The sequence below is a fragment of the Sebastes umbrosus genome, chromosome 2 (genome assembly GCF_015220745.1).
Source record: "Sebastes umbrosus isolate fSebUmb1 chromosome 2, fSebUmb1.pri, whole genome shotgun sequence".
NCBI classification, from domain to species: Eukaryota; Metazoa; Chordata; class Actinopteri; order Perciformes; family Sebastidae; genus Sebastes; species Sebastes umbrosus.
In genome coordinates this window covers 36,612,308-36,629,031 of record NC_051270.1, presented here as the reverse complement: position 1 = coordinate 36,629,031, position 16,724 = coordinate 36,612,308, and the positions used below count along the sequence as shown (strand labels likewise).

At 42.6% G+C, this 16,724-nt stretch overlaps 1 protein-coding gene across 3 annotated transcripts in view; it reads right to left on the bottom strand.

Annotated features, from left to right (window-relative positions):
* The window catches only part of lrp4 (low density lipoprotein receptor-related protein 4), a 151,295-nt gene that overhangs the window by 16,088 nt on the left and 118,483 nt on the right, over positions 1 to 16,724 (bottom strand). For all 3 annotated transcript variants that reach the window (XM_037792250.1, XM_037792260.1, XM_037792268.1), the window contains exons 15-27: positions 10,125 to 10,301; positions 8,703 to 8,828; positions 7,691 to 7,899; positions 7,399 to 7,480; positions 7,199 to 7,304; positions 6,255 to 6,456; positions 5,822 to 6,011; positions 4,854 to 4,985; positions 3,171 to 3,311; positions 2,989 to 3,075; positions 2,732 to 2,903; positions 1,780 to 1,942; positions 1,293 to 1,518 (exon numbers count right to left, since the gene is read on the bottom strand). In XM_037792250.1, the coding sequence (XP_037648178.1) occupies positions 1,293 to 1,518; positions 1,780 to 1,942; positions 2,732 to 2,903; positions 2,989 to 3,075; positions 3,171 to 3,311; positions 4,854 to 4,985; positions 5,822 to 6,011; positions 6,255 to 6,456; positions 7,199 to 7,304; positions 7,399 to 7,480; positions 7,691 to 7,899; positions 8,703 to 8,828; positions 10,125 to 10,301 (2,013 nt within the window). The remainder of the gene's footprint in view (positions 1 to 1,292; positions 1,519 to 1,779; positions 1,943 to 2,731; positions 2,904 to 2,988; positions 3,076 to 3,170; positions 3,312 to 4,853; positions 4,986 to 5,821; positions 6,012 to 6,254; positions 6,457 to 7,198; positions 7,305 to 7,398; positions 7,481 to 7,690; positions 7,900 to 8,702; positions 8,829 to 10,124; positions 10,302 to 16,724) is intronic.

Here is a 16,724-nt window from a genome sequence, read left to right as displayed (position 1 = left end):
CAATTGCTATGGTGAGAGTGTAACAAAAGCCAGTTTGATTCCCTGTGAAACTGCAGAAATGTACAAACTGCAAACAAATAAAATACATTGTGTAGAGCTGGTCATGATATAAGGAGTAAGGAATCCATTGGTACCATGTCACACTAGCTTGTCGTGAAGGAGGCTAAATAACAAACTTGAGCTAAATTTTGGTGAGGAAAAACGGTCATGGCCATTTTTAAAAGGGGTTCCTTGACCTCTGACCTCAAGATATGTGAATGTAAATGGGTTCTATGGGTACCCACGAGTCTCCCCTTTACAGACACGCCCACTTTATGATAATCACATGCAGTTTGGGGGCAAGTCATAGTCAAGTCAGCACACTGACACACTGACAGCTGTTGTTGCCTGTTGGGCTGCAGTTTGCCATGTTATGATTTGAGCATATTTTTTATGCTAAATGCAGTACCTGTGAGGGTTTCTGGACAATATCTGTCATTGTTTTATGTTAATAATTGATTTCTAATAATAAATATATACATATATGTGCATAAAGCAGCATATTTACCCGCTCCCATGTTGATAAGAGTATTAAATCCCTCCCTTTTAAAGGTACATTTTGAACAGGTAAAAATGTTTAACTATGGACAATCATGCGATTAAATATTTTAATGGATTGACAGCCCTACTAATTACTAGTCAAACTATCTCATAACATTTATTATAAGACACAATCACCTAGCAAGTAACATCTCAGTGAGATATAGGCACTAGATTTTAGACAATACATCTTGAATATCTTGTTAAGTGAAAAAAAAAAACTACTTTTGATTACATTACAGGCTTACAGTATTATGACACACAACACGACTAATACCAGTGAAATATAGTTCTAATGAGTTTTCCCAGCTAATTTCAAGATCTTGAAAAGCCTGAATATTACATCTTATTTCAAGAAATCTTACTAAGCAAATTTTCACTTGTTCCACTGACAGATTTTTTCACTAATTACAAATCAAAAACATCTTGTATTCATTGTTTTTTTTGTCTTTTCTTTTTTATTTATTTCTGAAGTAGCCTTTTTTCCAGTTTAACGTTTTGATGGAAATGAATGAAATGAGCAGTATAAATAGATTGAAACTCTTTTCCCATGAGGCAGCAGGGCTGTTTCAGTTGTACCAGTCACACAACAGACACTCATGTGTGAACTAATTGCTGTTGAGTCCAACGGCGACACTTTGTTTTTTTAGCACAAACATTCTTTCATTCATACAGCGACTACAGTGTGGTCTATTCGTGGTCCTCGGACTCACCCAGTGGCCTCTCCCGGTCCACAGCCTGGATGTCCATCAGGCCCGGCAGGTTGGCTCGCACCGTGATGGTGTTGGTCCCGGTGTTCTTGTCGGCCCGCTGGATGCTGCGGCTCTGCCAGTCGGTCCAGTAGATGTGGGGCCCCAGCAGGGTCAAACCGTACGGGTGCTGGACCGGAGTCACGAGGGTGTGGCGATTCTGCCCATTCAGGTCGGCCGCCTCGATGCGCTGGAGAGGACCGGAGAGGTGAGAGGGATTACCGCCATGACTCCATAATGTACCGTTTGCATTTTAGTCGATTAGCAATTTGACCTTTACATCTCTATTTATTTATACAGACTTTAGTGCCTGTTTTTAATTATGTTGGTACATCTTTATGAATCTAAAAGGTCCTTAAAAACACAGAGCAAACCAGGGTTTTCATCCTATTACAATTTATGATTTGCGAGGTGAAAATGCGTGTGAGTGTCAGTAGGAGTCCGTGCTGACCTCAGTGTGAGCGTCGGCCCACAGTAACTGGGAGCCGGCCATGTCGATGGCCAGGCCGTTGGGCCAGCCCAGGTTGTTGCTGATGAGGACAGTGCGGTCTGTACCATCCATCGCTGAGCGCTCCAGCTTAGCGTGCTCTCCCCAGTCTGACCAGTACATATAACTGGAGAAGAGAGAGAGAGAGAGGGACAGAGGGACAGAGGGGTCAAAGGTCAGACACTGTAAGGAGACTGAAGCTGTGTTCAATTCAAAGTAGGACGTAAAATTGAGTATGTAATGCGTTCCAACTACATAGTAAGTGGATCTTGTGTACACGAGAAATGCCTGGATGTATACTACAAAGGCAAGAAAATTTCTGAGGATGAGACGTGAGCTTACTGCCCCAAAATGCATTGCAGCTCTTCAGACTGTCCAATGGCGGACTGTGAGGCAGACAGTTTAAATAATTAACCGTTGGATAAAATAATTACATATGATGGTGAGTGACATTGCTTTAAATAATACAGGAAAATATTAAATTGAGTGGAGGAGGTAATGTTGATTTACATTTGTGATACAGTTTCCATTCAACGGTAGCTCGGACCGGTGACGTCGTGGTCGATACAGAGAGGACGTAATGCTTGAGAATACTTCAGTGTGAACAGTCGTGACGCGGTAATGATATACTTAATCGTTACTTTAGTATACAGTATGTAGTATGCACAGATTGAGTGTGTAGTATACAGTACGTTAGTATGTGATTTCGAGCACAGCCTGAAAGTAGGACAAATATAAGATGACCAGGACATGCTGGATCTAAAGACCAACAAATATTAGACATATAGTTTAGACAAACAGGTCCAGATCCTGTACCATCATTAGTGATCACAATGTGAGATCTCGTTTAATCTTTTCCAGTGTAATCACCCAACGTTCTGAAAACTAAAAAGCTATCCCGCTGTAGTAGCCTCACCCCATCTCGTTGTAGAGGGCGATGGCTCGAGGACTGTCCAGGTTTTGCCAGACGAGAACTTTCCTCATGGAGCCGTCCAGGTTGGCGACCTCGATGCGGTTGGTGCCCGTGTCCGTCCAGTAGATCTTCCTGCCGACGGCATCCACTGCCAGGCCATCGGTCGTCACCAACCCTACAGAGAGAGAGAGGCAGAGATGGAGACGTGCCACCAGGACTGGGTGGAGTAAAACAGCATTGTACATGTAAGCCCTCCTCACCTGTAGATACGACTTCTTCTTGTTCTTTTCCGTCGATGTTGGATCTGCTGATTTTCTTCAGTGTGCTGTCAGACCAATAGACTTTTCCTGCAGGAGGCGCCACATACACACGTAAGGACTCTACATCACTTGTCTTTTTTGAAACGGTGCATTATACATATACTTTGAGAAGACATACAAACCTTCTTTGGGGTCGACCCCGATGGCGATGGTGTTTTTCATGGAGCCGTTGACGGCCAGAACCACATCGGCGAAGTAGGGGATGTCCAAAGAGACCATCCTGATGTCCGTCCTCCGTGCAAAGATCAGGAAGCTGCTCATCCCTGCACACATCAATACACATCAACACACATCAACACATCAACACACATCACAGCACCTTCCAGTCAGAATACAAAAGGGGGCTGACATGCTTTTATCATCCTGGAAGCAAAAACTTTGGAGTTTTTGAACTCTGTTTTGGTGCAGTTTTCTCTCCAATCATTCGCAGGCTTGTAAAAGATATTTGCTGTATTCGAAACCGCCTACTACATACTACTGACGAACACAGTATGCACTATACAGTACACACTGTATACTGCGTTCCTCAGTAGTATGCAGTATGCGACGGTTAAAGTGATTTATTTTGCAGCATGCTAGACCAGGCTGTAGCATTTAAACCAGCTCTTAAAGCACTGGACAAAAAAAAAAACGTACCACTGTTGCAATATTATTAAAAAATACAACTTAAATTTTGTTGTTTATGATAGTTTACTTTATAGGATACTGCAGGTTCAAACTATTTATTCTAACAGCACATAGTAAAGTGAGACAAACAGGATCATCAACGAGGGGAGACGGGAAATATAAAACATTGCTCGAGAAAATTTACGTCACTCAAACTGCTATCAGTTACAGCAACAAAACAGTGGACTGATATCCCTCCAGATATTAGAGGAATGTTAAAAAGTGTTGTGTTGTCTCAGCAGGTATCTCTCTGCCCCGTCAGAGGCTGCTCTTTCCCTCGCCACTCTGCTGCTCTGTAGCCGGTCTGTGAGCGTCACTGGCCGGCTCTCCAGCGAGCTACGCCCGCGGGCGATTGTGGAGCTTTTCAACTCCAAAAAGGCAGATAAATAAAGGTTCCTTTTAATTTCATTATTGATATTTGTGTTGTGATATTTAAACAAACTATCCGTCAACAAGGAAATAAAATCCCCTCGTCTACGAGACCGGTTTCTAGAGAGAGCTCCGGCCAGCTCATAGCGGGGTTTGTGAGCGTGACTGCCCGGCTGGAGAAGCAGCGACCCCGGCAGGCGCTAGCTAGCTGTCCCGGCAGTTTGTGGAGCTTCTAACTCGGACAACGGTGTAGCCATCTAATATTGTAAAACTGTAAACATTCAAAATCTACACAGTTGATTTCTCGCCTCAACAACTTTCAGAAGTGAATTTAGTGATGAAATAGCTACGAAAAATGTAGAAAACGAGCCGTTTTTGGCTTCTGTTGTGACCGTAGCCTGTACCGTGGCAGCGCTTTGCATTGTGGGATACAGTAGGCGAAGTAGACTGGTCCGATGCATACTGGAGATTTTTTCCAAATCAGTACGACATCCCGGTACTTTTGGCATACTGTAGATTTTGCTTTTGTTCACATACCACACACTACATTTTGGCCAAATCAGTACGCACTACTAGTATAGTATGAGGTTTTGAACACAGCCATTTTTTCAAGGATATTGTTAGCCTATACTGTATGTCTTTGTACTTTTGGTTAATCTGCACCATGAAAATCATTTGAATTAGCTAAAAGTAGTTACTGTTTGCACCGTGAGCATGTACGGGCAACAATAACTGGATTAGTTTTGACAACTGAAGATGAAGTATCGTACCAGGCGTGCAGGTCTTCCCATCCGCCTGCAGGTTGATCCCAGTGGGACAGGCACAGCTAGAGGCTTTGGGAGCAGGAGCCAGGAGACAGAGGTGGCTGCAGCCTCCATTATTCACTGCACACGGGTTACGCACTACAGATGGGAGACACACAAAGCAAACTCAGCTCACACACCGTCCTACTTTCTGGGGTTTGCTTTGAGGCAAGGGGGACAGAGAGGGAGTGGGGAGAAATCGGGGCGAACAAAACAGAAACACGCAGCGTCCCTTAAGGGAACACGGGAAAGCCCCACACATCAGTGAGATCAGTGAGGTTTCACTTTGGTATGAGCCCCCTGAGGCTCTCTCACTCTCTCAGCCACTGATCCGGGTTCGGTTTACCTGTAATCCTCTCAGTGTCAGCAGAGACACAGCGTCTGAGCTCTGAGAAAAGGCGGCAAAAATCAGAAAGTGACAGGAGGAGTTTTTTTTTCTTTTTTCTTTGTCACAAGAGACTAAAGGTCCAACAGGACACGATAAGTGCAGTGACACAATTCTATTTTTTTTGGTATATTTCATATCTGTACTGCAGCACTCTGGATTTGAAATGAAATAATGAGTTGAAGTGTTTGTGAAGTGAACTGAAGTGTTTTTGTTTACATGAATTCTGGATGAACAGTGTCGGACTCAACTAATGCTAACAGGACAAGCTGCTCCATAGTTCAGAGCCCTGGAGGCCTATTGGTCAAGCTTGGGCAAAAAACAGTAATTAGCTGCTAAAATTGGCTCAAGTTCCGACACTGTTCATCTGACGTGGATATAGACATCCTCAAATTACAGCTGAAAGTCTTTAGTGCTTAAATGTCATTGTCATTGTTTCATTCATTTCAGATCCAATGTGTTGCAGCAGCGAGGCAAAACACTACACACACTACTTGCCGACTGCACCGTACATGTATAATCTCGATCTAGCATACGGATGCACACGGACCTGTGTCTCTGTGTTGGTGGAACATATGAATGTCCATGAGGTTCTCCAGGTTTTCGGCGAGCGTGTGTCGTCCCAGGCCGGTGAGCTTGTCGGCGCTCTGGATGCTCTTGGACTGCCAGTCTGTCCAGTACAGCTTGTCCTCGTGTACAGTCAGGCCAAAGGGGTGAGGCAGCTGGCTGCCAATCAAAACCTGTACGTAAAAACAGTCGCAGAGGTCCGGTGAGGTCGGGAAACATCTGTTTACAGTGTTGGTTCCACATGAACGGAGAAAGCTTGAAAGCAAATCTCAACTAAAGATGAACAATTCCTCAAATTGTTGCTAACGAAATATATTAAATTACAAACTATTTAAAGGAGAATTTCTCTAACAAATCAGCATGAAGACATTAACGTTGTGAGAATGACTGCATACTGTCATAAAAACACCCTTTACCTGTCGGTCAGAACCATCAAAGTTGCCAAATTCAATGGTCTTCATGCCAGCGTCGGCCCAGTACAGGCGTTTGGTCTCGTAGTCGATGGCGAGCCCGTTGGGCCACGTCAGATTAGAAGAGATGATGACGATGCGACTGGAGGCGTCCATTCCTGCACGCTCGATCTTTGGGTTGGCGCCCCAGTCGGTCCAGTACATGAAACTATGGAGAGATAATAAAACAAATGAGAAACAATGAGACTGCTAAATTCAGATTCATATTATGTTTCAGCTAGGGCTGTCAAAGCTAACGCGATAATAACACGTATCTGTAACACTAACACAATAAAGCAACTTATGATTCTTAGGTTGTAGCGGGCTCACTTTTAAAGCTAGAGTAAAGATCCTGATTTCATATGAAACTAAAAAAACCTAAGGAATCCATTGGCACCAACCATGTCATACTAGCTTGTCGAGAAGGGGTCAAAAGGGGTCCCTTGACCTCTGACCTCAAAATATGTGAATGAAAATGAGACATGCAGACATGCCCACTTTATGATAATCACATGCAGTTTGGGGCAAGTCATAGTCAAGTCAGCACACTGACACACTGACAGCTGTTGTTGTCTGTTGGGCTGCAGTTTGCCATGTCATGATTTGAGCATATTGTTTTATGCTAAATGCAGTACCTGTGAGGGTTTATGGACAATATTTGTCATTGTTTTATGTTAATAATTGATTTCCAATAATAAATACATACATGCATTTGCATAAAGCAGCACATTTGCCCACTCCCATTTTGATGAAAGTATTAAATACTTGACAAATCTCCCTTTAAGGTACATTTTGAACAGATAAAAAATGTGCGATAATTGCCGATTAACTATGAACAATCATGCAATTAATCGCGATTAAATATTTTAATTGATTGACACCCCTAAGTTCAACCTTTAAAATCATCTCACCCTCCAATCGGGTCGACGACAATATCCCTGGGCCGGTCCAGGTTCTCCCATATCAGGACCGTCCGCATGCTCCCGTCGGCATTAGAGACCTCGATACGATCCGTACCTGAGAAACACAACACGTGACATGACACCGTCAAGCAGGTGAGGGCATCAGGAATATGACTGTATGTGACAATATGTGAAATGAGGCCGTTTACCAGCATCGGTCCAGTAGAGCTTGTTGGTCACCCAGTCAATCGCCAAACCTGCTGGGCTCTCCAGACTGGTGTCCACCACCACCTGGAGAGACGGGGACGACAAAGATCTCAATTACCCCCCAGTTCTAGTTCTCAACTACACCTGCATTATCTTCTACAGAGCATGAACTGCTGTTGCACTGTCACATCAGCCCCAGGAGATGGCAGTATTGCCTAAACTTAAATCCTGCTGCTTCCCTCTGTTGCAAGAGATGATGAGTGAAATTTCAGTTTGACTGTGGACGTCACTGACCTCCTGCTTGGTGCCGTTCCACAGCGCTCTGTTGATGGAGTCAGTGGTGACGTCCGTCCAGTAGATGTAACCGTCTTTGGCGTCCCAGTCCAGCGCCACGGCGTTGCGCACGTCAGCCAGAGGGACGACATCGTCGGACATGTCCTCTGTGTCGAAGCTGATTCGTCGGATGTCCGTCCTTCGGGCAAAAAGCAGGAACTTGTCAAGACCTGATTAAAGACCAAAGGTCTTCTGTCAGTCTTCTAGGTTTAACAGTGGGGGGTCAACAGTGAACACAGCAAAAAACAACACTGACACACAGACAACTGACTGATTAATATCATAAATCATAACCCTTCCTCTAACATTATTATCTAGAATAATGATCATAGATGTTTTTTATGACTACAGGGTGTGTAAATGACAAATTATTCTATTTCAAGCGATGCAATAGCGTAGTGAAAAAAAAACTAAAGAAAAGGATTCATTAAAAATTTCTGCCAACATAAAGTCAATTTTAGTTCAGCATTTCTTTAGCTGCACTGAACCGTAACATGTCATTTAACTTGTTTAATTTCACTTTAATGGATGTCTTGTAATCCTCAGCATGTATATTTCTTTCTCTAAAATTGTATTTCCTTTTACAGTACGACCTTGACACTGACACTGACTGTTAAATCAGTAAAAAGTGCAGTCAAGTGCAGGATTTGTCTTTAAACTTTAACTTTTTGACTCTTTCTGAGCCACAGCAAAGATAGAGAGCCTCTGGCAGAAGACCAGATATGACCGTTCATAGGTTAAAAAAATGTTTTATTGATAATCAAACTTCTTATTCCAGATTTCAATTGATGAGAAATGTATAAATTCAACCACAACCACTAAAAACTACATACAAATATTAAATTGTATTTTAATGCGTTCAATAGTTGTCAACTGGCTAAAATTGTTGTTTTTGGCATTTTTTTTATTTTTATAAATAAATAAATATGCAACATCCACTCAATATTAAGGATCCAGATGTTGAGGGACTGACCGTTGGCACAGTTGGAGTGGTCCACCTTCTTGAAGCCGGTGGGACAGGCGCAGGTGTGTGTCTTGTTGCTGGGGAGACACAGGTGGCTGCAGCCGCCGTTGTTGGTGCCGCAGCGGTTCCTGCCGCCTGAAGGAGAGACAGAGACACACACACAGCTCAGTATATGATGCTTTATGTGGTTAGAAAACTTTTTGAGGAGGCTATTTTTTATAATTTTAATTTAAATAACACTCTTTTTTTCACATTAAGATGCGAGCAAGAATCTGCAAGCCACTTTGTGACATTTTCCTTTATCGTGGTATCGATCTTCTCATCTAATTCTCGCAAGAATAAACTTATTTCCCATAATGTCAAAGTATTCCTTTAACTCTGAAGCAGTTACAGTGTATACTGAATGCATTTCATATTGGAAATAAATGATTTTTCTATTTTAGAAACATAATGAACTACACATGGACAGGCTCTGGATTTAACTTGGAGTTCTGAACCCTCTTTGTTCAAATCTATCCCACTCACACATGAACTCACACGACTCAAAACAAAAAGGAATAGCGCCAACACAGAGGCATATTAGTGTCCGACTGTTACAGTATTTTATCAGCATGATAACCAAAACTTTCTCTTGGACAGAACTCAACTTCAACACGGCGTGTTAGCAAAGAACATAAGTCCTTTGCTACCATGCTGGTAAAAACAGCTCAACCGGCCAGTTCACCACAGGGTCCGACACTAACAACAAACCGTTCTCTCATCTCTGGGTCGGCCACCATGTGGGGAAAAGTCTTCACTTCTGTGTGCGATGACACGCTTTAAAGACCGTTCCTATTTTCCGTGTCTGTCCTCAACCGGCTCATCTTCCAACTCTCTAATGGGGGTCGACTTTGTGTTTGATGTTTTTTGTTGTTCAGCATTTTGTTCTGCTGCATGACAACATGTTCTACTGCTTAGGGCTGCAAACTTTTCAAAAATAGGTCCATTGTTCTCACAACTGACTTTAAAAAAAAAAAAAAAAACACAATGACAGAGAGATTTGAAGGGATGTGGGATGAGCAAGTGACCATATAAGGAGCCTCTAAGCCTCATGAATGGAGAAGTCTTTTGCTTTCAACTCCAGCTGACATTATGTACAGTATAATATCTCTGCACGTCTTTTTGTCCATGTCCAGTAGGGTAGGGCTGCTCAATTACGGCAAGAATTCTAATCATGATTATTTGGCTCAATGTTGAGATCACGATTATTTAACACATTTTCTCATTTACTTTGGAAACATGCATTAAGAAATAAAATGTTGTACATTTAGCAGGTTAAATGCGTCTATCTGGTGCACTTTGAGAGCTAAATTAAGATGCTATCACTGGGACATTTCAGGGATATCTAACAAACTTAAAAATGTAGCTTCCGACACGTGGCTGTGTACCGACCTGCTGGCTGCCTCTGGGGGTGCAGGGTGTGGATGTCCATGGGGAAGTGCAGCTTGTTGCGAATGATCTCCTGGTTCTTGCCGGTGAATTTATTGGCGCTGTTGATGCTTTTGGTGTGCCAGTCGGTCCAGTAAAGACTGTCCTCGAACACTGTGATGGCAAACGGGTGGGGTAGGCCTACAGAGAGAGAGAGAGAGAGAGAGAGAGAAAGAGAGAGAGAGAGAGAGAGAGAGAGAGAGAGAGAGAGAGAGAGATTTCAGAATGGCTGAGAGATGCTTGATGAAGTGTGCAATAAAACCAGAAACAGGCCGACGACATCTTTCATGAAACAATGAGCTGTTGTTTAAGGGATGTAAACAAACACAGGCGTTAAGTTCGGCGCCTTTATAATGAACAAATAATGATTCCGTGAGGTTCGTGTTGACGTTTAAATCCAAACACACACACAAAAAATGGAAAGAAGAAATGCTACATTTGGCTCGTTCCACCAACGCTCTCCAAACATCCTCCCATTCAGCGCTGTGGGCTTGGCTGATGTCATAACGTCCCCATTTAGAGCTGCTTTCAATTACCCTGCCTCTCATTGGCCTGTAGCTGGTTTAGTTGTGGCCAGAGCGGCCAAAAGCGGAGACGCTCCATCGGCCTCCTTAAGTAATGTGACTTTTTTTCCGTCCAGAATCTGAAAGCAAGATCGAGAACAGCCCATAAACCGGGTCAGACGGGTGTAAGAGACTGATACTGGGATGATATACACCAGCTCTCGTCTTGACTTTGTAGATTTTAATCATTTTAATGGGAGATTTTAATCTGAAGGACTAATATATGCTAGAATTTTTAACAGTTTTAAACGTAAACATACTAAATGTGTTCCAGTTTATTTCCTGTTGCAGTGTATGTGAATGACACCAGCTGACAGGATGTAAACATGGACCCAAGCTGTTTCCTAGCAATGCAATTTCGTTGCCATTCCGTTGAAATGCGCTAAAACGGAGTGTTTCAGACAGAGCATGAATACAGGTGTATTCAGACAGACAGTAGGAGAAAAATAATATGTTTTTTGAACATTAAAGCATGTAAACATGTTCTAGTAGAAACCAAGAATACAAGCATGAACCTGAAAATTAGCATGATATATCCCCTTTAAAAACACTTTTTTCATCTTAAAGGGACAGTGTGTAGGATTTGGCGGCATCTAGCGGCGTGGTTGCAGATTGTTTTGTGTTGGTGATTGATTTCCAATAATAAATATACACAAACAGTTGCATTAAGCAAGCATATTCGAGTATTAAACACTTGACAAAATCTTGACGCGATTAATCGCGATTAAACATTTTAATCGATTGACAGTCCTAGTAAAAACACTAAAGGCTCTCTCTAGAGCCAGTGTTTGGTTTGTCCATTCTGGGCTGCTGTAGAAACATGGCATGTTACACACTGTTCCCTCAAGCATAGAATGTCATGAACATTTGTGACTAATCAAAGTTAAAGTTAGAAAAAGTCTAGCTGATGTCACTTTGTCCGACGGCGCTCCCACCCACTTCAAAGCAGTGGGAAGAACACAGAGAAAACACAAATACAAGAATCACTTATGTGATATAAGCGTGTGTTGTTGTAACTTTGGCAGCTCATAATGTGCTCATGTAAAACCCCATCGCATATAGTAAGACAAGTGGATTGTAAAAAATGAGGTTCGGGGCCTTTAAAAAGTTGGATTTTGCATCGAGGCTTTGAGTGTTCGACTGCTTTTGTCTTTGTTACAGATTGTTGACAGCCCGTATCAGCGGAACCCCCGGCCTAAACACTAAAATGTGCAACGGGGAACTCCTCTCAGATTTGGCCTCCATTGGGAACATCTGCTCAGGGTGACTCCTCCACACTCGTCCAAATAAAAACGTTCTCTTTCTCGCTCCAGCTTAATCCTCCTCCGGTGAAGTATAGCTGCACAACCAGTTGCAGGAGAGCGCTAAATGGATGGAAAAAGTGATTTCTGCTGCTCCACAGAGCCGCGGTGGTGGTGGAGGTGGTGGAGGTGGTGGAGGTGGCGGTGTGGCGAGCGTGCCGGCGCAGGGCTTTTAAAAACAGCGCCGCTCATTTAATGACAGTGTTTTACAGCACGGCATAAATGTCAAGTGGTAAATGGGCAAAACTGGAGAGAGATCCAGAATAATAATGAGCCACGAGGATCAGAGTAATTGTGGGAGTGCTCGATGATACAAAACGTTTTACCGTTTTAATCTATTTATATGTTTTATGAGCAACAAACTATTTTATCTAATGCCCCTCTGGTCCACGCCTACATTAGTGTATACAGGAACAAAGAACGTATTTTACCTCCGTTTTCATCTAGAAAACGTTTTTCCTAATACCTCGAAGCTTCGTTATAAATTAGAAGCTGAAAGATAAATTCAAAAAGAGCGAGCGTGTCCTGTCCTGTTAAGAGTTTTATTGCAATAAATAAGGTTCACATTTGCAAACGCTGGCAAGAGAGAGATAGAGAGAGGGAATGGAGTTCAGATAAAGATACTTAGAGATAAAGATACCAAATATTTTATCCTTGGCAGAAGTTATGTCTGTAGATTCATGACGTCACGTCCTGAGTGTCTCTGTCTGTTGGGAATTTAATAGTTGAAGGTTTAACTTCATGACTTTGTTTCATACAGAATTGGCAGTGAAGCTGAAGGCCGGATTCAATGGGAGACAAAACGAGACAAGCCCTTGGGGAGGTAGGCCTAATATAAGACGGTATGATGTAATCAGAAGTGAATGAGGTTTTAACCTGCCAATACAGAAGCGATTTTATCTTATTAGAGGTGTATCAGGTTCAGCACGTGTTGGCTGATCGCCAGTACACAGTTTGTCCACCAGAGAGCATCGACTGGTTTATTTTTCAACTGTAAAATGGGCTTTTCAGAACATATTTTGGTCACAAGTCTCTAATAACTAATTGCTACGGTAAAACTCCTCGCATCCCGCCCTGTTGAAACGTGGATGTTACAGACTTTTTGGAGGACATGAGAAGCTCTCTACGGGCTGGCTGTTATCTCAGCTTTCAGGGTACTAAGCGTGCATCGTGCACATCTGATAAGACGGGGGCACATTGAGCAAAGACTTTATCAAAGATCACTTTATTAGATACATTACTTGGCTCCTAGCAGCTTGCATGTGTAAATGTGGATGATACACATTAATCATACTACAGATCGGTGGCTTCCAACCTTTTTCCTTAAGGGACCCCTTCTCATCATTCATCAGTGAGTAAACTGATGACTCCTGACTAAGTGACATATTTTATGGATATATTCACTGCATAACAATAACAGTGCAGAACAACTGTACAATTAACCCAAATAGTGAACGCAATAACTGCAGGAAGTTTGTGTAAAACGAGCAATTTGGATGAATTTTGAGCAGATTATTTCCTGTGAATGTTTCATCAGAGATGATTTATTTTTTGTTATTTTTAGTAACAGTTAATACAATTCTTTGTCTGTATTTTTTTTTTTTTCATTTTTAACAATCATACAACAGGCTTCTTTTTTTTGACAAATTCTGTATTTTCTTCTCCCTGATGATTTGCTATTGTTCTATCAGCTCTTTGGTTGTTTTAACTGCGTACTTTTCTAATGCAGCACGAGGCTGTTTAGCAGAGATGGAAGGCTCTGTGAATAAAAACTTGTGTTCAGTTATTAATCTGTTTATATCTTAAATAATTATCCAAACTTTAAAAATTATAATTTCACAGAAACAAATGAAATAATGAGCTATTTTATTACCTCTAATGTGTATTTTATTTTATTTATTTATGTATTAATCGTATTAAATGTATCAACCTTTTTTTTAGCAATGTGTTGTATTTGCAGTCTCTATTGTACTTGGACCTTGAAGACTACAATTGTGAACTGCGTTTCCCATGTGCACTTGCATGGCAATGCACAAAACGTACAAAGCCCTGACATCCATTTTTATAAAAAACAGCACTGAAAGTTTGGCTTTATCATTAAATATGAAAACTGGACATAAATGGGTTTCAAGTGTTGATATTATACCTGACTTTCAGGACTAATCCCCAAACAATACTAATTCGATACCTTACTTTGAGAAATATATAAGTTAAATTAAGAAGTATAAAGTAATTTCAAGTTATTACAAAACAAAATATTTTAAGAAACAGGTGAAAACAATGTACTACGACGTCTGTACATTTTCCCTTGCCCCTCCTCCTCCTCAGACAGGTCCAGGTGTGTGTGTGTGTGTGTGTGTGTGAGCTGATACCGGCTGAACGTGTGTGTTTTCTGATCTTATCCTAACATGAGGGAGAGAACAGTGCACCCTCTTCCCTCCTCTGAGTCATCGTCATCTACCAGGCGCCTGGTTTTGATACGGTCACCTTCTTCCTTGTCGTCTCTGCGCCCCCCCACGCTCCTGTTTTCCGGGACAGCTGGAGGAGCAGCTGCAGGCCGACAGGGCATCAAACGTCCCACCAGCCTTCACAGTAATGTCCCCTTTAACCTACATGTGGCACCTCCCAGTCCTTTCACGCCTCGCCTGAATCTGTCACACTCTCTATCTACAGGTCACCTGGTCACCAAAACAGCGTCGCCTCCAGCTGGACACAACGCTACTCAGACTACAGTGTGACGGACTGCAATATATGGAACGTTTAGTGGCTTTTAATTCATGGAACAATTCAAACGGGATCAAAAAATGATTTGTCTCTCGTTGTTGACTACCATACATGTGTTTTCGCTTCTCTATGCGTTGTTGTTTTCAACGGCGGGAGGCAGCAATGAACTTCCCACATGGATGTGTTAAGAGAACTGGATAAGGCGTCGGAGGCGGGGCCCCGTTCATTCCTATGAAAGTTGTTCAGTGGTGCCTGAAGCAAAAAAAACAACTTGACTTCCGAGTATAAAATTACCCAGATCATTCGGCGATCTTCCGCATTCATTGGGCCCATAGAGCAAGCGCAGTGGCGTTTCCTTTAACTCCGCCTCCCAGCCCTCAGTCCAGCCTCGGTCCCAGTCTCATTCACATGAGACGGAGGAAGAGAAATAACTCTGGATTCGGCTATTAGTGCATTTTACAACTTTTAGGACCTAATGATTTAAATAAGGGCTCTTCAAGTGTTCGTACTGGGAAGTTGATTTACCTCGAAAACAATTATCAACCGAGTTACAGACGTCTCTTTCCTAATGTCTAAGGGAAAAAGTGTTTTTGGGCCCAGTGGCATCATGTGACGGACATGGAAGTTGTAGTACCGCCGTTTGGCCACTGCATAAATTTGCTTCAAAGCCCGGTGCACTTCCTGGGGGCTTGACTTCCTGTGACTAGTCGGCTGAAAAATTAAAAGATGAAGAAAATCAAAACAAAACAAACTGGGTTTATTCCTTGGTGTGTTCCAGCCAAACCAAATCGCCTAAGACGTTTGATGCATTTGAGTCATAATGTTACAGAGACTGTGATGAAGGCAAATGCAGGTCGCACTGTTCAGATTGCATTAAAAACATTTTTAAACTCAGATTGTATGCATATGGTGGTGTTCTTTTTACTATGACAGGTTTCCTAAAATTTGGTTAAAAATATTGCAATATATGGCCTTGCTTACAGTATCGCAATATATTGAATCGTAACCCCTGTATCGTGATACGTATCGTATCGCCAGACTCTTGCCAATACACAGCCCTATTTAGCGCTGTCCACTTATGATCCTAGATGCATTTTAAAACCGAGTGTAACCAGGGCTGTTGTGAATCACTGCAGTACACATGCAGCATTTGTCCTCAGGGAGATGTACTCTATGATCACGTCCGATACACACAAACACACACACACACACACACACACACACACACACACACACACACAGCCCCTTCTCTTCCTGCCCCCTGCCCTCCCCCCCCTCCCCACCTGCACAGGTGCGCAGACTGGATAGCGGTGTTATCCGTGACACCCGCCCGCTGTCCAGCTCCAATGACAGAGGAGCTGGCACGCATCCAGCTAACACACACACAGGAAACTATAGGTGTAGGGAGAAAGGCACTCGTTAACATTCCTGGGCACAGAGGCTCAGAATGTAACCATGCACACACACACACACACACGTCCTATTTGTCCAGTGTGTTGTCTCAGCAAACAGAGGCTGTGGAGGACGGACAGGGCCAATTACAGCTTTTTATCCTGAGAGCACACATTATTAAGGAGAGCTCACACACACACCCTCATGAAACATTTCCCCCCTGTCCCTCTCTCTTTTCACACCCTTAAACACTCTTGATCGTCGTTTTTTTTTTTACTTACAAATTGGAATCTACTATGTCAGCTAAAACTGTACAGAGGTGCACGGATCAGCCAAAACCTGAGAAACACATGGAACTGCAACATGAGGTCTCAGAAGCAGGCCAGAGCGTGTGTTTGTGACACATCAGTACCCTCCTAGCCTCCTTACGTCTGGAAATGCCAGATCCACATGAAGCAACATCAGCATGCTACATCCTATATATAAATATCCCCTTGTGTGTGTGTGTGTGTGGTAATTAATGAGAATCTGAACTCTGGCCAGACCTCTGTAGACCACATCTCTCCTGTTTCTCTCCAGCTCAC